This window comes from Dendropsophus ebraccatus, chromosome 5 (genome assembly GCF_027789765.1).
Source record: "Dendropsophus ebraccatus isolate aDenEbr1 chromosome 5, aDenEbr1.pat, whole genome shotgun sequence".
NCBI classification, from domain to species: domain Eukaryota; kingdom Metazoa; phylum Chordata; class Amphibia; order Anura; family Hylidae; genus Dendropsophus; species Dendropsophus ebraccatus.
The window spans coordinates 121,943,395-121,969,749 of NC_091458.1; the positions used below are offsets into that span (position 1 = coordinate 121,943,395).

The 26,355-nt window shown below is 44.5% G+C and overlaps 1 protein-coding gene across 1 annotated transcript in view; it reads left to right on the forward strand.

Annotated features, from left to right (window-relative positions):
- The window catches only part of NCF1 (neutrophil cytosolic factor 1), a 35,131-nt gene that overhangs the window by 4,394 nt on the left and 4,382 nt on the right, over nt 1-26,355 (forward strand). The window contains exons 2-10 of the mRNA XM_069972467.1: nt 3,923-4,003; nt 9,359-9,434; nt 17,020-17,185; nt 17,720-17,778; nt 20,697-20,819; nt 21,656-21,763; nt 22,180-22,297; nt 22,898-22,999; nt 24,702-24,838. Of these exons, the coding sequence (XP_069828568.1) occupies nt 3,923-4,003; nt 9,359-9,434; nt 17,020-17,185; nt 17,720-17,778; nt 20,697-20,819; nt 21,656-21,763; nt 22,180-22,297; nt 22,898-22,999; nt 24,702-24,838 (970 nt within the window). The remainder of the gene's footprint in view (nt 1-3,922; nt 4,004-9,358; nt 9,435-17,019; nt 17,186-17,719; nt 17,779-20,696; nt 20,820-21,655; nt 21,764-22,179; nt 22,298-22,897; nt 23,000-24,701; nt 24,839-26,355) is intronic.

Sequence of the window (26,355 nt, forward strand, 5' to 3'; positions counted from 1 at the left end):
CTCCCCATATAGAATAGCCCCCCGTGCATCCCCCCATATAGAATAGCCCCCTTGTGCAACCCCCCTCGTAGAATAGCCCCCTGTGCATCCCCCCTCATAGCATAGCCCCCTGTGCATCCCCCCTCATAGCATAGCCCCCTGTGCATCCCCCTTCATAGAATAGCCCCCCTGTGCGTTCTCCTTTATAGAATAGCTCCCCCTGTGCATCCCCCTTATAGAATAGCTCCCCCTGTGCATCCCCCCCTCATAGAATAGCCCCTTGTGCATCCCCCCTCATAGAATAGCCCCCCTGTGCATCCCCCCCAATATAGAATAGCCCCCCTGTGCATCCTCCCATATAGAATAGCCCCCTGTGCACCCCCTCATAGAATAGCCCCCTGTGCATCCCCCTCATAGAATAGCTCCCCCTGTGCATCCCCCTCATAGAATAGCCCCCATGCACCCCCCCATATAGAATAGCCCCCATGTGCATCCCCCTTCATAGAATAGCCCCCATGTGCATTCTCCTTTATAGAATAGCCCCCCTGTGCATTCTGCTTTATAGAATAGCTCCCCCTGTGCATTCTCCCTTATAGAATAGCTCCCCCTGTGCATCCCCCCCTCATAGAATAGCTCCCCCTGTGCATCCCCCCCTCATAGAATAGCCCCCTGTGCATCCCCCCTCATAGAATAGCCCCCTGTGCATCCCCCTTCATAGAATAGCCCCCCTGTGCATCCCCCCCTCATAGAATAGCCCCCTGTGCATCCCCCCTCATAGAATAGCCCCCTGTGCATCCCCCTTCATAGAATAGCCCCCCTGTGCATCCCCCCCTCATAGAATAGCCCCCCTGTGCACCCCCCCTTATAGAATAGCTCCCCCTGTGCATCCCCCCCTCATAGAATAGCCCCCTGTGCATCCCCCCCTAATAGAATACCCCCCCTGTGCATTCTCCTTTATAGAATAGCCCTCCTGTGCATCCCCCCCTCATAGAATAGCCCCCTGTGCATCCCCCTAATAGAATATCCCCCTGTGCATCCCCCCTCATAGAATAGCCCCCCGTGCACCCCCCCCCCCATATAGAATAGCCTCCTTGTCCATCCCCCCTCATAGAATAGCCCCCCTGTGCATCCCCCTAATAGAATATCCCCCTGTGCATCCCCCCTAATAGAATAGCCCCCCGTGCACCCCCCCATATAGAATAGCCTCCTTGTCCATCCCCCCCTCATAGAATAGCCCCCTGTGCATCCCCCTAATAGAATATCCCCCTGTGCATCCCCCCTAATAGAATAGCCCCCCTGTGCATCCCCCCCTAATAGAATACCCCCCCTGTGCATTCTCCTTTATAGAATAGCCCTCCTGTGCATCCCCCCCTCATAGAATAGCCCCCCGTGCACCCCCCCATATAGAATAGCCTCCTTGTCCATCCCCCCTCATAGAATAGCCCCCCTGTGCATCCCCCCCTCATAGAATAGCCCCCCTGTGCACCCCCCTTATAGAATAGCTCCCCCTGTGCATCCCCCCCTCATAGAATAGCCCCCCTGTGCATCCCCCTCATAGAATAGCCCCCCTGTGCACCCCCCCCTTATAGAATAGCTCCCCCTGTGCATCCCCCCCTCATAGAATAGCCCCCCTGTGCATCCCCCCTCATAGAATAGCCCCCCTGTGCACCCCCCCTTATAGAATAGCTCCCCCTGTGCATCCCCCCTCATAGAATAGCCCCCTGTGCATCCCCCCTCATAGAATATCCCCCTGTGCAACCCCCCTTCATAGAATAGCCCCCTGTGCACCCCCCTTCATAGAATAGCCCCCTGTGCACCCCCCCTTCATAGAATAGCCCCCTGTGCATCCCCCTTCATAGAATACCCCCCCTGTGCATCCCCCCAATATAGAATAGCCCCCCTGTGCATCCCCCCTCATAGAATAGCCCCCCTGTGCATCCCCCCTCATAGAATAGCCCCCTGTGCATCTCCCCAATATAGAATAGCCCCCTTGTGCACCCCCCCTCATAGAATAGCCCCCCCCCCGGTGTGGCCACATGTTAATGGGTTTTAAAAAAAAGAAAAACAACTCACCTCTCCTCGGGCCGGATCTTCAGTGTGCAGCAGCTTCTCCCTGCTGCTGCGGCTCCTCTCCTCTCCCTTTCCTATCAGGTCCTCAGCGGTGCGCGTCAGGGAAGTGACGTCACCGCTGGGGACCTGATGTAGGTGCCTGCAGACGTGCCTGCGTACAGCACGTCTGCGGCTCCTGGGGGATCAGGCGGCCCGGAAGAGACTGAAAGAATAGCGCGGCGGCCGGCCGCGCTATTCTTTCAGTCTCAACTACTGCAGAGAGTCGGCCGCGGGTCGCGGCCCACTCATTGGTGGGGAAGACCGGCCCGGGGGGCACATGCCCTCCTGCCCCCCGGCCCAGCCCGCCCCTGATTGACGGCTATTTTAACTGTTTAAAATAGCTGTGTCAATTCTGACAACTGCGTTTAAACAGTAGAAATATCTCTAATTTGAGTCCCGGTGGTCAGATCTGCTCCCTGCTAAGGAAGAACTGTGGCTTTCTATACACAAGAAGGAAAAAACTAAAGTGCATAAATCAAAAATTGGCGTTGACATCAATAGGCTAAACACTTCAATAGTTCCCTTAGGGTCTATTCACACGTCAGTATATTTTCCAATCCGCAATTTTGAATCCGTAAGCAATCCGCAAATTTTCATCCGTATTGCATCCGTATTGCATCCGTATTGCATCCGTAAAATACGGACCCCATAGAGTTGTATTGGATGTGTCAGTTACTGTCCGTACTAGGGTCTGTCCTTTTTTTTTTGCGGAATGGATTGCAGCCCAGTACACAACACGGATGTGTGTATGGGTCCATTGAAATACATTGGTCCTATTTTTCTGCGGATCCGCAATTGCGGACAGGAACAGGATGTGTGAATAGGGCCTTAGTTTATTTGCTGAAAGCAACCTAAAGATTACAACAATTGTCTCCCAGTTATTTTCACAACTGTCAAAGAATACATCTATATAAACTACCAAAGTCTACATATTTCAGAAAGAATCCAATATGCCATTGATAAAAATACTGTTCCAAAATGTACACACATATGAACCTTCACGCAACTTTGTACCAGTTATTTAAAGGAAAAACAACAAAAATATTAAAATCTTCACCTTTGCAAACCTCTAAGCATCAAAACAATTATTTACAAAGTGTATTGCCCTCATGCAACTTTGAATGTTATAGTAATTTTCATCTCTCAGTGTTAGAAAATTGTATAACTTCAATATATAGAACAAAAACATTTATCTGCTGATAAGACAATACTGCTTCAATACATATTTATAGTCTTCACCTTTTCTTTACAGTATTTCATACCTGCCTTATGTTCGGAATTTGTAAAAGCAATAGATGTCTGCTAATTCCTTTCTAACTGTTTCTTCCTTTAAAGGGGTTATCCAGTGAAAATCTTTTTTTTTTTTCAAATCATCTGGTTTCAGAAAGTTATAGATTTTTTATTTACTTCTACTAGATACTTATCAGCTGCTGTATGTCCTGAAGTGGTGTTTTCCTTTTCAGTCTGACATAGTGCTCTTTGCTGCCACCTCTGTCCATGTCAGGAACTGTGCAGAGCAGGAGAGGTTTTCTATGGGGATTTGCTGCTACTCTGGACAGTTCCTGACATGGACAGAGGTGGCAGCAGAGAGCACTGTTTCAGACTGAAAAGAACATTTGCTGCAGGACATACAGCAGCTGATAAGTATGGGAAGACTTGACATTTTTAAATAGAAGTAAAGTACAAATCTATATAACATTCTGAAACCAGTTGTTTTGAAAGAAAAAGATTTTCACTGGAGTACCTATTTAATAGCATAAAACGCAATACAGTTCTCTAGTGGCATTGCTCTCTAGTTACTACTGCTGCTATTTATTATGTTTTCTTCTGCTAGGTATACATGTTCATGGTTAAATGGCAGGATCTTACAGAGAAGCTTGTGTACAGAAAATATACAGACATTTATGAATTTCATGTAAGTTTATTTCACCTGTTATATGGGAAAAGACATTCATTTACTCTGCATTTGAGCAGCCATCATAAACCTGAAAGGCTAAAGATTACCTGCATGTTAAACTCATATTCATTAGTAAACATTCTAAAATATTAAGCCCTCCTTTACACATCAGGTAAATCTATCCGGATAAATTTCCTGACCCATAGGGTGAATTCATACTACGGAATTCTCGCGGACAATGTCCACGGAATTCTGTCGTGTGTCCGCGCGCACGGGTGCGCGCCTTTGCGCCGGCTCCATGGACACCATTCTATGTGGCTGCGTATTCCGCTATCCACCAAAAGAAGTGACATGTCACTTCTTTCGGCGGATAGCGGAATACGCCGGCCCATAGAATGGTGTCTATGGAGCCGGCGGAAAGGCGCGCGGCCGTACTGCAGAATTCCGCACAGTTTATCCGCGAGAATTCCTCAGTATGAACCCACCCATAGGGTTGCATTGGGCATGGACACTCATTAGTATTTTTCCTGAAGGGTGTCCATTGTGGAAAATAGGTGGTCTGGAAATTATAGAACCTGTCCTATTTTTGTCCGGAATTCCATCATGGATGCCTCCCATAGAATTCTTTCCTCAAGACACTTCTAAAGGTTTCCTGGACGTAAATACTGTCACAACTTCAAAAAGCAGAAAGAAGTAAGCCCAAAGCAGAGCAGGCACACACCCGAATGATAGAAAATGAATAAATCTTTATTTGACAAACATGATTGGTATCACATAACAGCAATTGAACTAGAACCTCTGACGAAGTTCCTGGTGGACGCAACGCGTAGGGCATCATGGTTTTTCACACCATATAGAAACATAGAAGATTGTCGGCAGAAAAAGACCACTGGGTCCATCTAGTGTGCCCTTTTAGTATTTTCTTTCTTATTATCTTAGGATAGATTTATGTCTATCCCAGGCGTGTTTAAATTCTGTTATTGTAGATTTACCAACCACCTCTGCTGGAAGTTTGTTCCAGGTATCTACTACTCTTTCAGTCATTTTCTTACATTGCTTCTGATCTTTCCCCCAACTAACCTCTCACTGTGTCCTCTTGTTCTTGAGCTCAGTTTTTTTTACTAAAAACACTTCCCTCTTGAACCTTATTTAGTCCCTTAACATACTTAAAGGTTTCAATCATGTCCCCCCTTTCCCATCTTTCCTCCAGACTATACAGATTCAAATCTTTAAGTCTTTCCTGATATGGTTTATGCCTCACACCCTCCACCATTTTTGTAGCCCGTCTTTGGACCCGTTCTATTTTATCAATGTCCTTTTTTAGGTGAGGTCTCCAGAACTGGACACAGTATTCCAGATGTGGTCTCACCAGAGCTCTACACAGCGGGATCACAATCTCTCTCTTCCTACTGGTTATACCTCTAGCTATACACCCTAGCATACGATTTGCTTTCCCCACCGCCTGGTTGCACTGGTGACTCATTTTAAGGCTGTCAGAAATCATTACCCCTAAATCCTTCTCTTCTGAAGTCTTTTCCAACACAGTACTGCCGATGTGATACTCGGATAGAGGATTCCTCCTCCCCAAGTGCATTATTTTACATTTGGAAACGTTGAACTTCAATTTCCACTGTTTGGACCACTTATCTAGCAAAGCTAAATCATTTTCCATATTACTGACACCTCCAGGAATATCAGCCCTATTGCACACTTTTGTGTCGTCAGCAAACAGACAAACTTTACCTACCAACCCTTCTCCTATGTCACTTACAAACATATTAAAAAGAATAGGACCCAGAATAGACCCTTGTGGCACACCACTTGTAACCAGTCTCTGCTCAGAATATACACCATTAACAACAACCCTCTGATATCTATCCTTCAGCCAACCACAAATCCACTGAACTATCCAGGGACTTAGACCAATTTTCTCCAACTTCTCTATCAGCTCTTTATGGGGAACTGTATCAAAAGCTTTGCTGAAGTCCAGATAGGCGATATCCACAGCACCACCTTCATCCAGCACTTTTGTGGCATAATCAAAGAAATCAATGAGATTAGTCTGTTATGATCGGCCCTCAGTAAAGCCATGCTGGTTTGGATCCATAGGCATGTAATTTCCATGGATATCCATGGAATTGTAATAGGCAATTTAAAGGGGTAGTGCGGCGGTAAAGAATTATTCACAGAATAACACACATTACAAAGTTATACAACTTTGTAATGTATGTTATGTCTGTGAATGGCCCCCTTCCCTGTGTCACACCACCCCCACCCGTGTACCCGGAAGTGTGGTGCGCTATACATACCTGTCACGTGCCGACTCGTCTCCGATCTTCAGTCAGCGATGTCTTCTTCGGACGGCCGGGCCGAATCCCTCCGACCGTCCTGAGTGCCGGCCGCCCTCTTCAGCGTCATCAGATGCTCAGCCGCGATTGGCTGAGCACAGTTTGGCTCAGCCGCGATTGGCTGAGCACAGTTTGGCTCAGCCAATCGTGGCTGAGCAGCCGATGACGCAGCAGAGGGCGGCCGGCACTCAGAACGGTCGGAGGGATTCGGCCCGGCCGTCCGAAGACGACATCGCTGACTGAAGATCGGAGACGAGTCGGCACGTGACAGGTATGTATAGCGCACCACACTTCCGGGTACACGGGTGGGGGTGGTGGGACACGGGGAAGGGGGCCATTCACACACATAACATACATTACAAAGTTGTATAACTTTGTAATGTGTGTTATTCTGTGAATAATTCTTTACCGCCGCACTACCCCTTTAAGACACAGCACTTTATATTTATTGATATGATTCTTGTGCAAATAGGTTTTTACTGATTAGAGAAGGCTTGATTCATAAGCATAATTGGAATGTAGGCCTGGGGGTTTCCTTGTATTGTTTGGTTCTCCCATGTTGTTTTTGGTTTTAATTGTTTTTAATCATGTATAGGGATTCTAGTTCAATTGCTGTTATGTGATACCAATCATGTTTGTCAAATAAAGATTTATTCATTTTCTATCATTCGGGTGTGCGCCTGCTCTGCTTTGGACTTACTTTCTGCTTTTTGAAGTTGTAATTGTCTCTTCAGTATGCCTTAGGCAGCACCCCGTTGGGTAGTGCAGTCTCCCCCCAGTTTAGTGTGTATGGATGTAAATACTGATTACTGTCAGGAAATTCTGATGGTTTAAAGGAAGCCTGTGACCCTGGCTGCCGGGGTGAAGCCTGTCCGACCCCCCGGTGGAGCCCCTTATACTTACCCCTTCCTCAAAGTCCCAGTCCCGTCTCCCGTCCCGCTGCCGAAAAATCCCTGCCGGAAGCCGCGCGCGCGCTCACCAGAGATGAGTCCGGCGCCCATAGAGAATGACTGCTCCAGTCATTCTCTATGGGGGTCGGACTCATCTCTGGTGAGCTCGCGCACGGCTTCCGAAGAGGATTTCTCAGCGGCGGGATGGGGTCTGGGACTTCGAGAGGGGGATAAGTATCAAGGGCTCCACTGGGGGGCGGACAGGCTTCACCCCTGCAGCCGGGTCTCCTGTAAGCCTTCTGATCAGGATTTCCTGACAGTGAAAACTGACATGGATGTGTAAAGGGGGCCTTAAGGAGGAGTCTGGCAAAATCAGGGGGTGGTTGGGGTGGAGGGAATGAATAGCTAGTGGGCAGGCTTGTAGGGGATAACCCCTACCACTGCACTCGATAACATGTGCTCTGTCTCTGGCTTGTAATTAGCTAACTTGGCCCACTGCAGAGACAGAGGACATGTGATCCATGTCTCCGATGGGAGGGGGTACAGTGCCGGAGAGAGACAGAGAGGAAGCCCAGCTACAGATATCTAGCGTCTTATGGGGTGAGTGATGTTGTTCTGGGGTTTCTCCACTATAGAAAGATGCAGCAAATCTATAAAGATCTTTATGTGGGACAAATATCTCTCTGACTCCTGAAATGGCCCTCCTAGAGATGCATTTGGACTCCAAAATTAGTATTAAAGGGGACGTGTCGGCCCAGCTGCCAGGGTGAAGCCCCCCCCACCCCCCGGTGGAGCCCGGTATACTTATTACCCTTTTGAAGTCCCGATCCCGGACCCTGTCCCGCCACTGAGAAATCCCAGTCGGAAGCAGTGTGCGCGCCTACCAGAGATAAGTCCGATGCCCATAGAGAGAGTCATTCTCTATGGGCGTCATACTCATCTCTGGTGAGCGTACGCACAGCTTCCGACTGGGATTTCTCGGCGGCGAGATAGGGTCCAGGACTTCAAGGAAGGGGTAAGTAGAAGATGCTCCACCGAGGGGTTGGGCAGGCTTCACCCTGGCAGCCAGGGCGACAGGCTTTCTTTAAATGAGGTCTTTAGAGATATTCCTGCATCTAGCCAGGTCATCTAATTGCACCTGCTGCGTGTAGCCCCCGTTTTGTTACTTACATACGTTCATATGTTATTTACAATGTTGTTATTAATAACCAGTCATCTACGTCAGGGGCAGATTAACTTTACCATAGATCCTGGGCTGTTCACCAAGTCTGGGCCCCCCACACCACTCTAAATATGGCAGCAATAGCACTGTCGTGATGCCCTAATTTGAGCAAAATTGCAGTAAAAAAAGCAGTGTTTTTTGTAAATCCTGGCAGAACTGTAGCCAGGAAACAATATACCTACCGCCCGAAATGGACCTATTATAATCCGCTACTGATCTACGTCATGGAAGCTGGAACAATTCTAGAATCTGAAGTATAATTAGTTTTAATAGGAGGTTGCGACCTCAAATTACCTGGATATGTATAAAATGTTATAATTTGGGAAAGGATTAGTTAATTTGGTTGAACGTGATGGACATGTGTCTTTTTTCAACCTAGGTAACTATGTAATATGGGCAACACTGACAAGGTTTTTCCTATCTCCAATCTCATTTTTTGTACATACACATATCAGCGAATACAGAATGGTCAATAGTCAGTGCAGGCAGGTGACAGCATATGTGTTGTATAATAATACATGTACAACCAATAAAATTTTAGACAAAAGTCATGTGATTAGAACAAGTGTTGTTAGTACACAAAACTATTGTATTAATTGTTTTATTGTTATACTTGTTATACCCTGCCCCTTTATTGCCTCCACTCCCCTCACAGAGCCCCTTTGGACATGTGTCTTCCATGTCTCTGCCCCCTAGCAGTGCAATGTTTCCAGTGGGCCCTTTGCACCCCATTATGACACTACCATGTCACTACATTGCTCATCTAAAAACACACAGAAGCCAAAATTTGCCCCAGAACGCACATAATAAATTACAGTATCACAGTAAATAGGGACACTACTTTCTTAATGTTACCAGCAATGCTTGTATATGTGCATAAAATATATATGATTGATCTTTTTCTTCATCCTAGAAATCATTGAAGGAAATGTTTCCTATTGAGTCTGGTGAAATAAACAAAGAACATAGAACAATCCCTCACTTACCTGGTAAATATCATATTCAACAAATGAGCTGTTATGATGTGTGCAAAAATAAATCTATCAATTTTACCCAAAAAGTAATAAGATTTGTAGGGTACTAATCATTGCTATTACCACAGACTATGGCTCTGTGAACACTAAGTAAAAAAAGAGAAAAGGTGTCCGCTTTTTCTTTTCAAAATGGCGTCCGTTATTGCCGCGTTTTAATTGACCTAAATGCAATGCACTGAAGTCAATGGAATGATGGCCGCCCAATGCACACAGTGTATTAAACGGATGTTGTCTGCGTGGACGGCAGCTATCAGTTACTTTGTCCACCTGTGGACCAACCAGCATGCATCTGACACATGTCTACAACATGGGGAATATTTGTGCTGTTGGATTTGCCTATTTCCTGTTGTCTGCGTGGACGTCATGCCGGATCCATCTTATACCGGCAAAACTAATTACACCACCTGGGTGGGATGGGTGGAGTGCACAACCAAGTAAAGGCAGCCACTCCACACATCTGGAAACAGAAAAAAAGACAAATTTGGTCATCTCTCCTACAACACCATTCACACTAGGCAGGTGCATGTTGCTATGGCTGAAATTGCAAACACACAAAAACACAAAAAATGCAACAATGGCAAAATACAGACCCAATACAGACATGAAAATTGTTAAAAGCAGCCCCCCTCCCCCAACTGCTAAAAAAAAGTTCCACAAAAATAATGAGGCTCTTGGTTACCATTTGCAAACAGTGTAAACCAAGCCACCACTGTTTGCAAATGGTAACCAAGAACCTCATTATTTTTATTGAGATTTTTTTTGGCAGCCGGGACACTGCTTAAAGCGATTTTCATGTCTGTAGTGGGTCTGTATCTTGCCATTGCGGTGAGCTCTTGCATTTTTCTGTGCTTTTGTGTGTTTGCAATTTCAGCCATAGCAATGTGCTCCTGCCTAGTGTGAATGGTGTTCTAGGAAAGCTGACCAAATTTGTCTTTTTTCCGGTTTGCAATTAAGCCCCATTTACAGTACTTCAACGTAACTAAATTACAAAACCTGCGTCCAAACTGGAGACAAGAGCGGTGTGGCCATGATTTCTTTAGCGCTGGATAACCCCTTTAATGGAATTTTCAATCAAAGACACACTCAAAGGGCAATCAGTCCACCCAAGCTAGAGTTATGTACCAACAGCCGTCATTGCAGTGACAGGCGTCCAAACCACAAAATGACAGGCGTCGTGGGCACACACTGCAGCCTATTGTTGTACTTGCATTGACAAACAGTAAAAAGCAGGTGGGTGGTAAAACTGTTTTTCATATTCAAAATCTACGTATAAAAGCAAAACAATGAAACGGAAAAAATGTGGGATTATTATTTTTCCTTGTGACATTTATAGCAACCACAAGATCAATAACACTTTCTCTAAAGCAGACAGATAAAATAATTTCAAAGGGGAGATTACAGAGCTGAAGCCAGAGATATGTTAGAACACAGTTTGATATAATTCATTTGATACTATTAGAATTGACAGGTAATTAGAGATGTCTATTTGCTTTAAAGAGAAACTCAAGTGAAATAAAAAAAAAAAAAATACAGGAAGGCGGAAGGGTGCATGAACATAAAAAAGAAAGTATACTCACCCATCCCTGTGCCTCCATTGTGCCACTCTTATCTCTCTTGGACCAAATTCATTTTTGGCTGGCGTCGCCATACGTCACGGTGCCAGGTCCTGCTGCTAGAACATCATGGTTACGCTGATGGATTGCCTGCTCAGCCAATAAGTAACCACAGCAGTGTCCCGCCACAGTCACTAATTGGGTAAGCGGGCAAGCCATTGGTGGTTTATGTGATGTTCCAGCAGAGTTCAGGCAGTGCTACAGGGAGCATGAGGATAGGAAAGTATACTATTTTTTATTATGTCTCCCACACCCCTGCCTTACTGTATTTTTTTTTATTTTTTTTATTTCATGGGGCTTTGAAGATGACATTGTTACCTCTTATAATGTTTATTTTAATTTAGTAAACATTTATACCTATTAGTAGTAGAGTAGTGTTGAGGGAACCTGGCAAAATGTTTGGTTTCAGCACCATTATGCAAACCCAAACTATTGGCGTTTGATTCCCCATGGCTGCAGGAGATGGATGCCGCCTTAGGGCTGCCAGGAAAACATGGATAGAGCTTGTGGCTGTATCCATGTTTTCTGGGACTCATACTGACAACTGGATGTTAACAATCCCCTTGACAAAGATGTCCCTACACTGTGTGATAGCGTCAACACTGATGGAACAATCTCACACTATGTAGGGACACGCACCCCATCTGGAAACACCCAGCTGTCAATGTATTCATACATTCTAGTAAGAATATCCGAGGAGCTGCAGTAGACAAAGTTCTAAGACAATAAGCTTCAGCGCAGAGGAATACAAATATTTACTAAAACAGTCTTAAGATTCAATATTAAGCAGCTGTTCTGTGAACTCCAATGCATTTCAGATGCACACCGCCCATAACCCTAAAGCTATGATTAAGGGCGGTATTCACCCAAAATGAGCTGGAGTTTGTTGTCCTGTCTAAACTGCTATGGATTGCTAAAAATCTTAAATACGAGTTTTTACTGCTTTTGCACAACACTGGAAAGTTGCTTTATTATGTGAATAGCACCATCTTACATTTCCATACACTTTCAGCTGCGAGGGTGTGGTTTTCACTTTCATTTATAGTTCTTACTTTGATGATCCAAATTCTCTAGATGGAGACAACAAACATACGGCAAATTATGACTAAACTTCGTTTTTAAACACACCCTTTAAATTACAGAAACCTATATAATGCACCTAAAGGCCAGGTTCAGACTATGTAAGTGTGCGGCTGTATTTGCGGCGGTATTTTCGGTGGTTCATGCGTACGTTGGAAAGTATAGGATATACGGCTGCACAGTGCACACTATGTATGAATCTATGGCCCGATCGTAAACGAATCCATCATTTTGCAATTAAATATACTGTTAAAATAAATATATATATAAATAAATGTATATTTATATATATATTTATTTTTTGACAGTATATTTAATTGCACAATGATGGATTCGTTAGAATTAAATTATTGAACAACGAAACTGAATTTATTTAATCGAAAATGTGTTTTATTAATTAAATATTAATTAGTACAGGAAGCTCCATAAGCCGTTAATTCATTTTGCCGGCAAAAGAGCATTCTGTACTAATCATCACTTTATTTTAATGAAAACATCAAATGTTTCTTCTAATTATGTTATCACAATAGCATTATTAGAAGAAACATTTAGAATTATATGTGCGCTCAGCTGATTGGCTGATCGGCTCAGCGCACATATAATTAGCGGGTCCGCAGTACAGTGACTTCATTGTGCTGCGGACCAGCGAAGAGGACACATCGGGGTGAGTATAGAGCTCTCCCCACCCCCTCCCCAGCACTGCACCCCTCCCAGCAAGAAAGGGGGGGGTCAGTTAACCCCTTCCTTGCTGGGATGGGTGCAGTCTGACATCAGTCTGGCCCCCAAGGGGTTAAGGGGGATGCAATACATCCTCCCTTAATCCCTTGGGGGCCAGACTGTAAGCAGCGATCTGTAAAGATGCTGCATACTGTAAGGAGCACAACACCGCTCACAATGATGGGTGTTGTGCTCCTGTTTGTGTGTTTTTTGTGTGTTTCTCCCTTTTTGTTTTTCAGATATTGCTATCCTGAGGATCACGTCGGATTCCGTGGACTACGTCGATGACCAGCGTTTTTTTTATTTTAATAAAATGGTCAATGAGGGGTGTGGGGGTGTTTTTATTTGAATAAAAAATTTTTTTAACTTGTGTCTTGTCTTTATTTCTTTACTTTATAGACTTAGTAGTGGAAGCCGTCTAATAGACGGAATCCATTACTAAGTTGGGGCCTAGTGTTAGCCGGTATAAAATGGCTAACACTAACCCCCTATTATTACCCCAGTACCCAATGCCACCAGGGGTACTGGGAAGAGTCGGGTGCCAGTGGTCCCGGAGCGTCAAAATTGGACCGGGCGGCAGCAGGCTGGTAAGATTTAGGCTGGGGAGGGCCTAAACCAATGGCTCCTCCCACCCTGGTGTTACCAGGCTGCTGTCTTTGGTTTTTAACCCGGCTGGTTCTAAAAATAGGGGGGACCCTATGCGTTTTTTTTTTATTATTTATTTATTTTAAAAAAAACACATAGGTTCCCCCTATTTTTATAACCAGCCGGGTTAAAAACCAAACGACAGCAGCCTGGTAAGACATCAGTCTGGCCCCCAAGGGGTTAAGGGGGATGCAATACATCCTCCCTTAACCCCTTGGGGGCCAGACTGATGTCAGACTGCACCCATCCCAGCAAGGAAGGGGTTAACTGACCCCCCCTTTCTTGCTGGGAGGGGTGCAGTGCTGGGGAGGGGGTGGGGAGAGCTCTATACTCACCCCGATGTGTCCTCTTCGCTGGTCCGCAGCACAATGAAGTCACTGTGCTGTGGACCAGCTCTTTATATGTGCGCTCAGCCGATCAGCCAATCAGCTGAGCGCACATATAATTCTAAATGTTTCTTCTAATAATGCTATTGTGATAACATAATTAGAAGAAACATTTGATGATTTCATTAAAGTAAAGTGATGATTAGTACAGAATGCTCTTTTGCCGGCAATATGAATTAACGGCTTATGGAGCTTCCTGTACTAATTAATATTTAATTAATAAAACACATTTTCGATGAAATAAATTCAGTTTCGTTGTTCAATAATTTAATTCTAACGAATCCATCATTGTGCAATTAAATATACTGTCAAAAAATAAATATATATATAAATATACATTTATTTATATATATATTTATTTTAACAGTATATTTAATTGCAAAATGATGGATTCGTTAGAATTAAATTATTGAACAGCGAAAGGCACTTTATTACAAAGAAAATGTGTTTTATTAATTTAATATATTAACTATTAGAGGCATCGGCATTCGGCATCATTGCCGGATATTTTTTAAGTACTCCGTACGGACCGCCTGTCAATCCACGGCCGCGTTTCCAGCCGCAAACAATGGTCTTGTTCATTTTTTTACGGGTCCGTTTACGATCGGGCCGTAGATTCATACATAGTGTGCACTGTGCAGCCGTATATCCTATACTTTCCAGCGTACGCATGAACCACCAAAAATACAGCCGCACACTTACATAGTCTGAACCTGGCCAAAAGGTGAATAACTATGTCCGGTAGTATACTGCTACTGAATACCCCCAAAATGCGTAGACCATACATCATTGCATGCGCTACCAAATAAATGGTAAGAAATTTACCCATACAACCCTTTCTATATTATATACTAGAAAATGTACCCGGCGCTGCCCGGGTACAAAGTGTCAGTGTGCTAATTAGATATGTTCTAAGGTGCCCCGGAGGCCAATCTTAAGGTATTGTTCCATCTGAGTTAATCAGTGGAATTAGTGTATACCTGTAGTGCATTGTTGGAGGGGTTCTGTATACCTACAGTGTATAGTTTTTAGGGGTCCCGCATATCTGTAGTGCATAGTTGGGGGGTGGGGGGGTCAGTATACCTATAGGGTATAGTTGGGGGGGTCCTGTATAGCTGTAGTGTGTAGTTGGGGGGGCTGTATACCTGTAGTGTATAGTTGAGGGAGGTCCTGTATACCAGTAGTGTATAGTTGGGGGGGGCTATATACCTGTAATGTATAGTTCGGGGGTCCTGTATACCTGTAGTATTAAGTTGGTGCTGTATACCTGTAATGTATAGTTGGCGGAGGTCTTGTATACCTGTAGTTTATAGTTTGAGGGTCCTGGATACCTCTAGTGTATAGTTGGTGGAGGTATTGTATACCTGTAGTATATTGTTTGGGGGTCCTGTATACCTGTAGTGTATAGTTTGGGGTCCTGTATACCTGTAGTATAGAGTTGGTGGGGGTGCTGTATACCTGTAGTATAGAGTTTGTGGAGGTCCTGTATACCTGTAGTGTATAGTTTTGGGTTCCTGTATACCTGTAGTGTATAATTTGGGGTCCTATATACCTGTAGTATTTAGTTGGTGGAGTTCCTGTATACCTGTAGTTTATAGTTTTGGGGTCCTGTATACCTGTAGTGTAAAGTTTGGGGTCCTGTATACCTGTAGTATATAGTTGGTGGAGGTCCCGTGCACCTGTAGTGTATAGTTTTGGGGTCCTGTATACCTGCGGGGTCGTATTTACCATTAGGCATCCATGGTCTGGTGCCTAGGGTAGCAGCTTGCAGAGGGGCAGTAGTACTCTCCCATTCAGACTTGCCAGAAAATCTGGTGTCTTTTCGAGGGGGGGTATGGCGGTATTGGTCAGGTCTGGTATAGCGGTGTAATCCAATCACAGTGTGTCAGTATTGGTCAGGTCTGGTATGGCGGTGTTATCCAGTCACAGTATGGCGGTATTGGTCAGGTCTGATATGGCGGTGTTATCCAGTCACAGTATGGCGGTATTGGTCAGGTCTGGTATGGCGGTGTTCTCCAGTCAAAGTGTGGTGGTATTGGTCAGGTCTGGTATAGTGGTGTTATCCAGTCACAGTATGGCGGTGTTATCCAGTCACAGTATGGTGGTATTGGTCAGGTCTGGTATGGCAGTGTTATCCAGTCACAGTAAGGCGGTATTGGTCAGGTCTGGTGTGGCAGTGTTATCCAGTCTCAGTAAGGCGGTATTGGTCAGGTCTGGTATGGCTGTGCTATCCAGTCACAGTATGGTGGTATTGGTCAGGTGTGGTGTGGCGGTGTTAAATGTGACGTCTGGAGCTATTATCTACCAATCTACCTATCCTGATGCTAATTGCTGAGTGAGGATGGGGCATCTTCAGGTTTAGTGCTTAGGGCAGCTGCAGCTGGTAATGCTGCCCTGTATACATGTACTATATAGATGGAGTAGGGGGCCCTGTATACATGTACTGTATAGATGGAGTAGGGGGTCTACCAGTTATTTCTGTGGATCTGTTGTGAGGCAGCCACCCTAGCAACTATTCAGATTCCAGCTCCCTATGAAAATGAAAGTAGTAATCCTATTGGTTGCTAAGGCTCCCAACTGCCATTTCCTCTGGGCACCTGTGTGTGCAGTGTGGAGATTTTTCCATTCATCTCTATGGGGCGCGCTCTTCCCCCTCCCCCTACCCTCCTGTACATCTGGCGGGGACGGGACATTTGCTATAACCTGCCCGGGCACCCAATGTATCTGTGTGCCAAATATGGGGTCAAACGGTTCAGGCGTTTAGAAGTCTATACGGGACAGACAGACAGACTTTCATTTTTATTATATAGATTCTGATTCTTGTATGTATAACAGGATACTGTAACCTTATAGTCAGACTCTTGACACATTTACATAAAAAGCTCAAAAATGAGAACTGAAACACTAACTGAACCATCTGGTTTTGTCATATTTTTATCTTTAAAACTCGGCATGGTAAACTGAGTGGGAGACAAAAACATAGGAAGCTTTTACTTTATTAGTAATGGATAAGCTGTTATCACCACTATGCCTCATGTATTTTGTCTAGTTTTAACTTGCTAGTAAAATCTAACAATGGATCCCAATGTTAATTGTCAGCACCAAAATGGTTTGATGGCCTGAGGTCTACAGAGAACCGGCAAGTCACACTTGCAGACTATTGCTCCTCTCTACTCAATCTACCACCTAAGATATCTCGATGCCCTCATATTCTCAACTTTTTCAAGGTCAGACCTGATGATGTCAACCCCACAGCTAGCAGCAAGTAAGTATAATTTACCATTTATACACCATGAAAGCACAAAGATCACAAGGGGAACTTATCATTGCATTTACACTGCTTTTCTGTGCAAACAGCTATTTGCAAGAAAAGAGTGACTTTTTGTCTTAAAGGGAAACTCCCAACATCCTTGACACTCTTCATGTGGTTTTACAGTAGTCCCCCTCTGATGCAGTTTTCTGCCTGTTGCGTCTCTAGGTTTTCCTTTTCCGCTGCACTGTTATCAGACTACATTTCCCAGTAGTCCTAATGGCCTGTTTTTCCCACCCCCATAACCACTCCCCTATGCACACCCCACCCCCTTCCCAACTCTCCTGCCCATGCCCCGCCTCTCTCCAGTAATGTCTGCCTTCCACCCCCTCTTCACCAACTTATTTAATTTTAATAGTCAAAACTTCTATCTGCTATATACTATGCTTGTTTGGTATTTTATATTTGCATTTGCATTATACGTGTTTTTTGTATATTTGATTTTTACCTATATAGTTAGTATATGTATATTTTTTGCTTTATCGTCAGTGGTCGCAAGCCTGAAACTTTCTTGTTGAAGACAGACAACACCAAGAAAAATGTAACAGGTGGGTTAAATATTATTTCTCAGATATTTTTCAGTGTGTACCCGTAGAATTTTATATAAACATCAATTCACAAATCTTTTTTTACTCCACGGTTCTAAATCTACTTTTTTTTTACACAGTCTACTTTTTATGTTTAGTGCTACATAAATCTTAAGGGTTGTCACCTATAAAGATATGGTTGGCGTTTCTCTACCAGCATAAAAAGGGAAGTAAGCAGCTGAATATGTGTAATGGACTTTGTCACTGTGCAAATTAAACAGCACTCCCAAAGTTGCTGGAGTTTCTATAGCTGCTAGAATATAGAGCAGATGCAGCTTGCATTGAACAGTCTACACTTGCTGAGGCAACTACATAGCCCTGAAAGAATCTCCTGACAAAACCATATGGCACTGTTAGGCTAAGTTCACACTACGTTTTTGCAATCCATTTTTTTTCCATCCATTTAAAAAAAAAAAAAAGATGCATTTGTGAGCATCCATTTTTCCATTGACTTCCATTATAAAAAACGGATCCTTTTTTTAATGTACACAAAAACGTAGTCAACCTCATTTTTGTGTCCGTTTAAAAGAAAAACGAATTCGTTTTAATCGTTTTTTTTTTTTTTTTTTTTTTTATAATGGAAGTCAATGGAAAAACAGATCAAAATGGATGCACACAAATGCATCAGTTTTTTGCAAAAAAAAAAAATGGATTGCAAAAACGTAGTGTGAACTCCATGAAGAAGCCAATAGCGAAATGACGTTGGAGGAGTGTGAGGTGGGAGGCCTGAGGCTTTGGGAATTGTATTCCCGGGTAATTTTGTTTATGTGCACTTGCTAACATTTTGGTTAGATTTAGCTATGCAGCCTGTGGTTTGGCAGTGGCGGATTAAATGTACCCTGGGCCCCGGGCTGTCCACCCAACCTGGGGCCCCCCCCCCCCCAGCCGGCTGTGTGGGGTATATAAGAATACAGAGGTCTGAGGGGGATCAGTATATAGAAGTGACCCCAGAACATCACTAATAGGGGATAGGGGGGATGTTTTTATTCTATCCCCTATTAGTGATGTTCTGGGGTCACTTCCCTACACTGAGCCCCCACAGATCTATGTATTCTTATATGCCACAAAGAATCCAGTGTATAATGCACCTAGGACCAAACTACAACAGCTACATGCACTACAACTCCCAGCATGTACTGACAGTCTGCAGCCCTCATAATATGCTGGGAGTTGTAGTGCCTGCAGTTGTAGTTGGGTTCTAGTTTAAAAGTTTTCGCTAGTGTACTGTAGTGACCCCGGTGCTGTGTCAGTACACTACCGCAAACACTGACCCATTTAGACCCCAATGGTACACAGGCTCTGCACACTATAGAAGTGATTACAGTGCAGTTACTAATGACTCACAGGTGACTTCTTCTCCGATTGCCGTCGCTCACTTTTTCCTTTCTTCTCTATTTGGCGCAGCATCATGAAGACTTCTCCGACCCCAACTCAACTGCAGGCGGGGAGCTGGGGGTGACTGGGGAAAAGAGGCAGCTGGGGCGACAGGGGGAGAAGCTAGGGCAACAGAGGCTGGGGAGGGGGGGGGGGAGCTGGGAAGGCAGGGAAGCAGCAGGGGGAGAAGATGATGGGGGTAGCAGCAGGGGGAGAAGATGATGGGGGTAGCAGCAGGGGGAGAAGATGATGGTGGTGGCAGCGGGAGGAGAAGATGATGGGGGTAGCAGCAGGGGGAGAAGATGATGGGGGTATCAGCAGGGGGAGAAGATGATGGGGGTATCAGCAGGGGGAGAAGATGATGGGGGTATCAGCAGGGGGAGAAGATGATGGGGGTAGCAGCAGGGGGAGAAGATGATGGGGGTATCAGCAGGGGGAGAAGATGATGGGGGTATCAGCAGGGGGAGAAGATGATGGGGGTATCAGCAGGGGGAGAAGATGATGGGGGTAGCAGCAGGGGGAGAAGATGATGGGGGTAGCAGCAGGGGGAGAAGATGATGGGGGTGGCAGCAGGGGGAGAAGATGATGGGGGTGGCAGCAGGGGGAGAAGATGATGGGGGTGGCAGCAGGGGGAGAAGATGATGGGGGTGGCAGCAGGGGGAGATGATGGGGGTATCAGCAGGGGGAGAAGATGATGGGGGTAGCAGCAGGGGGAGAAGATGATGGGGGTATCAGCAGGGGGAGAAGATGATGGGGGTAGCAGCAGGGGGAGAAGATGGGGCGGCATGGAGAGCAGCTAAGGGGCAAGGGGTATAGTCGGGCGGCAGGGAGCCAGGGTGAGCTTCCGGCAGAGAGAGCGGGCCGGAAGCTCACAGTGCAGCCCCGCGGTGCCCGAACTTCTCTGCTTGGCGGCGCGCAGGATGTGACGTCATCACGCCGCCAGGAGAGAAGTACGGGCACCGCAAAGACGGCAAGGAGAGAGGGGGCGGTACCGCGGCGGACTCCGACAACAGCGCGCCACAGCAGAACATCACTCGGGGGCCCATTTGGCCCCGAAAGTGATGTGCTGCTGGCGCTGCTGTGTAAGATCTTAATGTGGGCGGCGCGGGCCCCCCCGGAGCCTTGGGCCCCGGGCGGCCGCCCAAACCGCCCACATTATAATCCGCCACTGTGGTTTGGTATATATTTTAGTACTTGCACTTTATATTACTGTTTACAACCTGGCTGTAATGAGCTATGTTATCTGTACCTAATATTTGCACTTGCACTTTAATTGTAACATATACCTGTCCTCCTGTATGGTCTCCCACCTCCCAGGTCTTTGTGAGATTTTGTTGGTTGTGTCTGCTGCTTCTATATTGTCAGAAGACAAAAACACAGGCAATGATTTCCTTAAAAAACATAAATTAAATAATACCTAATAAGGGGTTTTATTATATGCTTTTCGGATCACATTTGTGTATTAAAGAATAATATTTGTAACACAATCTGTATTGTTGCCATAGACATAACTGGTCCTATTATTCTGCAATCATATCGAGCCATCGCAGACTATGAAAAGAATTCTAAGACCGAGCTGTCTGTAAAGGCTGATGATGTTGTCGATGTGGTAGAAAAAAAGGAAAATGGTAATGTTATAAAAGAGGATGTCATATTCTGCATGTCCTGCTAAAGTATATAGATGGTATGGTTGGGGGGGGGGGGGGTGTTGGCTTTTGGGGCATGTTTCCTCCATACAGTGGCCAAAGCCTAGTATTGTTTTCTCCCAATATTTTATTTTACTTATTTTTCATGACAAATAACACTTTAATATGGTACTAATAGTTCAATTTAGGTATTTTTATACTGAAGAAAATTAGAAAATTGGGCCTTCTTATTGAAGGTCTAGTGATTCTCCATGCTTTGTGGATATAATGTAATTAGTCACTCTGGTGTGTTGTCTCACCCCTCTGTGGCCCTGGGACAGTTGGCCAGTTGGGGGCGCCAGTTAGGGTAGAACTTCCAAGTTGGTAGGGACAGTGGGGTGGGTTCAGCCAAGGGAAACACTGTCACTGTAAATTGAAATATCTTGTTTGCACTGTGCCCACCTAATGGTGCATTTACACAGACAGATTTTTGAAGAAAAATAATATTAAAAAAATCTGCCTTTCCCTGGCCTACACCCTGTTTATGTAACGAGTGGGCAAGGAGGGGGAGGTCTGGCAATGTGGCATGGCCTCCTTCCACACCTGATTTATCATGATAAATCATGGCAAAAATATACACCTGCTCCGGATTTGTCGGATTTACAAAGAGGCGTACGTCTTAGTAAATCTGGTGGAGTGCATGGGGTCAGGGCTTCCTGTTAGACTGGCCTACTTTTACACCGGTCTTGATGAATTCCTCCCTATATGTGGCCTCCTTTTTTTTTTTTTTTAATAAACTGATGATATTGCTATGCTACAGTATGTTTCCTCTCTTATAGGTTGGTGGTTCTGTCAGATGAAGAACAAGCGAGGATGGGTTCCAGCTGCTTATCTAGAACCGCTCGATGGCCCTGATGAGTCTGAGGAACAAGACCCAAACTATGAAGGTGATAAAGCACATAATGACATGGAATACAAAAAATCTCAATACATTTTTAGTTTAACCCCAGTAATCTTTAACCCTCTTACCACCCTGCAACAGAACAGTTAAATTTTGCAGGTCATTCCCGTAAATCACTATTACATTGTAGTGATGGTGTGGACATCATTTGTCAAATCCTAGTGCAACAGTCGGGATTGCTCTGATTTGGGAGGTTAACCTGCAGCACCTAAGGCACTTGATGGAGGAAGGGGCTCCTTTAAATCAAACATGCTAGCCAGAAGCCTTAGAAACCCCCCAGGCCGGCCATCAGTATAACTCTCTGGCATGAACGCATTGTTATTCTCATTCGAAGGAAATGTTTTACTTGTACTATACCAGTTCTATTCAGAATTCTCATGTTTGTGTACTTTGTGCATACAGGAGAACTGCACGTCAGCACACAAGCTTATTCAGGAGATTTAGAGGATGAATTGTCGATACAAGAAGGGGAAACTGTTGAAGTCATTCACAAACTTCTTGATGGTTGGTGGGTTGTAAGGTATGTGTAAATTGCTGGTGAAAATTAATACATTCAAGGGGATAACATTGTTCAAAGAAATGAGCTTACTTAATTTATTTACCACATTTTTTTCCCTAAAAGGGTTTTCCGATAAAAACCTACTTGTCCTCTTTTCTATGGAGACTCTAGAAAGAGGCAAGTGCTGTCTCTCTCTCCAGTCACTCCATAGAGAATGGAACAAAGAGCCTGGAGATCGCCAGGAGGCACAGAGGTCGGACCCTCCACAATCTCTCACTTGTCCCCTATCCTGTGGATAGGAGACAAGTAATTGAAAAAACCCTTTAACTATGCAGCAAAAAAAGCATCATGGCCCAGATTTATAAAAAGGAACTGGTGTAAACTGGCCACAGAAACCAATCACAGCTCAGCTTCCCCCATGCACACTTAAACTCTGACCTCCAGGATTGCCACTGTCCAGGGAAAACATAGAAGGGAATGCAGGACTAGACCAACACTGTGTCCCCTTTAGTCTTTGTTTTGGTGAGCTTGCACCCCTACCCGTCATGGCATAGCATAAACGACATTAATGTAGACCACTGAATGATTCATATAACCACAGCTTTTCTCTTTTTGGTTCAGGAGAGGCAGCAAAACTGGATACTTTCCTGCAATGTATCTTCAAAAGTCTGGAGACGCTCCTCCTGCTGATGGGAATCAGAAAAAACGTTTACCACCCCGGAGGTGAGAACAAGGCTATAAATATAAAGTAGTAGTTAAAATAACATGTTATTTGAAAAAAGTGCCACTCTTTGAGTACTAAAACCTGTGATATCACCAATGAGTTTCCCGGAAATATTATAGTACATAGTTTTTTTGCTTTTTACATGACCCAACCACTTCCCGGTTCCCATGCATGACTCCGGTCTATTCCTGAGCACCAGCCGGGCATGAAGCACTGGAGGCGGGCCTACTGGCCCCAGTTTAATGAAACCCCCTCCCCTCTGTGACACAGCTCCATTGATTCTAACGGAGCCACACCTCGAGGAGAGGGGGTTTTGTCACAAGTGGTACATTCGCTTTAAAAAGATACAGTGGCTGAAATGTATCCACAGAGTAAAGAAGGAAAGACGTTGGGAGTACAAAGGTACAATATTCAAATATGTTACAAGGACCAGAGTATGACATAAGTACAAACAAACCCTACATAATGAACAATGAGCGATGAAAAAATGTAACCACAACATAATGCAATACAAGCCATGTGGCAATATTGCTGCAAATAGGCATATATGTGAGATTAGAAGCATCCCACAATGATAAAAAAAGCCACAAAGCCTGTGTATATGGCTGACATACAAAGATAAGAAGAGGTAGCGGGCTATAGTAACATTTGCACGATTTGCATTTGCATGATAGTTTACCTTAAAGCGACTCTGTACCCACATTCTGACCCCCACAAACCTCTTGTACCTTCTTATAGCTGCTCTTAATCCAAGATCTGTCCTGGGGTCCGTTCGGCAGGTGATGCAGTTATTGTCCCTAAAAAAACAACTTTTAAACTTGCAGCCCTGTGTCAAATTGTTTACGTTCAGTAAAATAATATTAAAACAGCCATAATTTTGAGTGAAAATAAGTAAAAAAAAAGTTTTTGCAAAAGTAGGCTATAAATATGGAGCATGTTAATTATTGTTGATTTCCCATGGACTTCAATGGAGCACATTATTAGGCTATGTTCACACAACATATTTTTTTATGACAAGAATGGATGTTTTTTGCAACGGCCGTTCCTGTCATAAAAAAAATGTGTTGCATTGAAATCAATGCAAATAGCGGCTGTTGCTCACACAATGTATTAAACAACGGTCGTTCACTACGGCTGTGGAAATAATTGACGTCAATTATTTATGGCTGTAGTGCATTGAAATCGATGCATTTTCTACTGCAACAACGGACGTTGTTTGCACATAGTGTGAACCTTGAAAATATAGCTGGATTTTTACTTCTCCATTGCAGCCGTATTTTGGTATTATTTTACTGTGTTTAAAGATTGCTCCAGAACACCAATATGTTGTAAGGGTGCGTTCACACGTACAGGGTCTGCAGCAGATTTGATGGTGCAGATTTGAAGTTGCAGATTCAAGGCAAATCCAATTTGGACCATGAAATCTGCTGCGGATCTGCTGCAGATCTACTGTGGATCTGCTGCAGATTCAAATCTGCGCCATTAAATCTGCTGCAGATCCTGAACGTGTTAACACACCCGGGTAAATGTGAATAATTGGTTAAGTTTGCCTCTGTTTTATCAAGATAATATTGTTCTCACAATTCCATATAACTTTATATATACGATAAAACTATAACATATTGGCACCAATGAATTTACATTTATTGTACATTTTATTGCTTATGACTTATGTTAAAATATATGTAATTTCTCTTGCAGGGGAACAATCTCAAATGCTAACAGTATCCACAAGCAAAAACGTAGAGAAATTAGCCAAGACACTTACAGAAGGAACAGCAAAAAGTTTCTGAAACAACGGCAATCTTCTTCGGATGCTCTGAAATCCCTCACCATTAGTAAGCACTTACATTCCAGCTTTTTATTACAGCTACAGTATATACATGTAAGATTGCTGGAGAATCATTTTTATGGAGACTACTGCTGTCAGGATGGGGAGGTAGGGACAATACGGGACAGTGGTCCCTAAGCCTGAACCCACCCACTGTCCCTACCTACTTGCCTCAATCGGCCCTAGGCAGCCGCGGACAACCACAAAAACGTTCCCTATACTGAGTAAGTGTAACACAGAACAAGACAGACAGACAAACACAATAAAGGGGAGTCAACATGCCAAGTCAGAACCAAATGGGCAGCAAAATTGGAGATCAAACGCATAGTCAAAGGTCAGGCGGGAGGTCGGGTAACAAGTCAAACAAGCAGAGGAATTAGGTACGGGGATAGCAGGAGTAGACAGGGGGTATGAACCTTAATAGCCAGAATGGAAAGACTGGCTCTGCTTTCATTTATGAGGATCGTGAGCCCGGTCCAGATCCCCATTGGACCGGAGCCCTGATCCTCAAGGTTCCGGACAGGCAGAGGCATGTGTCAATCAAACCACACTGCTCAGCTGCAGCAACCAAGGCTAGCAGTGAGCAGTGTAACTCTTGCATTGCCAGGAAGCTGAAAAGCAAGCGGGTGTGTCACACAAAAAGTACAGGCCCAGTTCACACCAGGTTTACTGCACATTCCTGGCTGCTTAATACAATCACAATCTGCTTAGTTTAGTATGCCAGCATGTCCCATAGCTACAGAATATGCATTGGCAACATGAGAGATAAGCCTGTGACCAGGGCCGGTTTTAGACTAAATGTGGCCCTGGGCAAAGTTGAGCAAAGTGGGGCCCCAAATGCTGAAATATTGTAGCAGCAATTTAAGGTTCCCATACACTTGTTGGTGGTACCTGCTGCTCGTGGTGGGTTCGGCCATCAGTGTAAGGTGAATGGGGCACTTTGTACAGTCCTCTGACATGATATCAGTGGACATATGGGGTTGGGCTTGATGGAAAATCAACATCCAACCTCTTTGTTCTCAGAGAGACAAGCCGTCATCAGATCTGTCTGGCTATGGCTTACCCCTCCTATAGAGAACACAGAAACGCTCAGCTGTGCCGAACATTCCTGTGTATGGGGAGGACAGGGCCAGATGAGATTTTATATATATATATATATATATATATATATATATATATATATATCATTAGTGATGTGTGTGCAGCCCTTGCTGTATATAGTGAACAATGAAGATATATACTAGCTGATCACGTTCCCCGGTGTCCTCAGGCCTTGTCTGTTGGATCCCCCAGTCCCAGCTCTCGCTTCTGGTCCTCTCTCTGAGGTGACAGGCCATTCAGCCAATCACTGGCCGTAACAAACAGACAAGGCCTGAGGACACCGGGGAACATGATCAGGTAAGTAACAGCTTTATTATGTTATACGCACAATCATCAGACAATGATTTTTACACTTGCCAAAAGACAATGATCAGCTGATTACAGTTGTCTCTATATACACAGAGCGATATCGGCCAGGTTGGG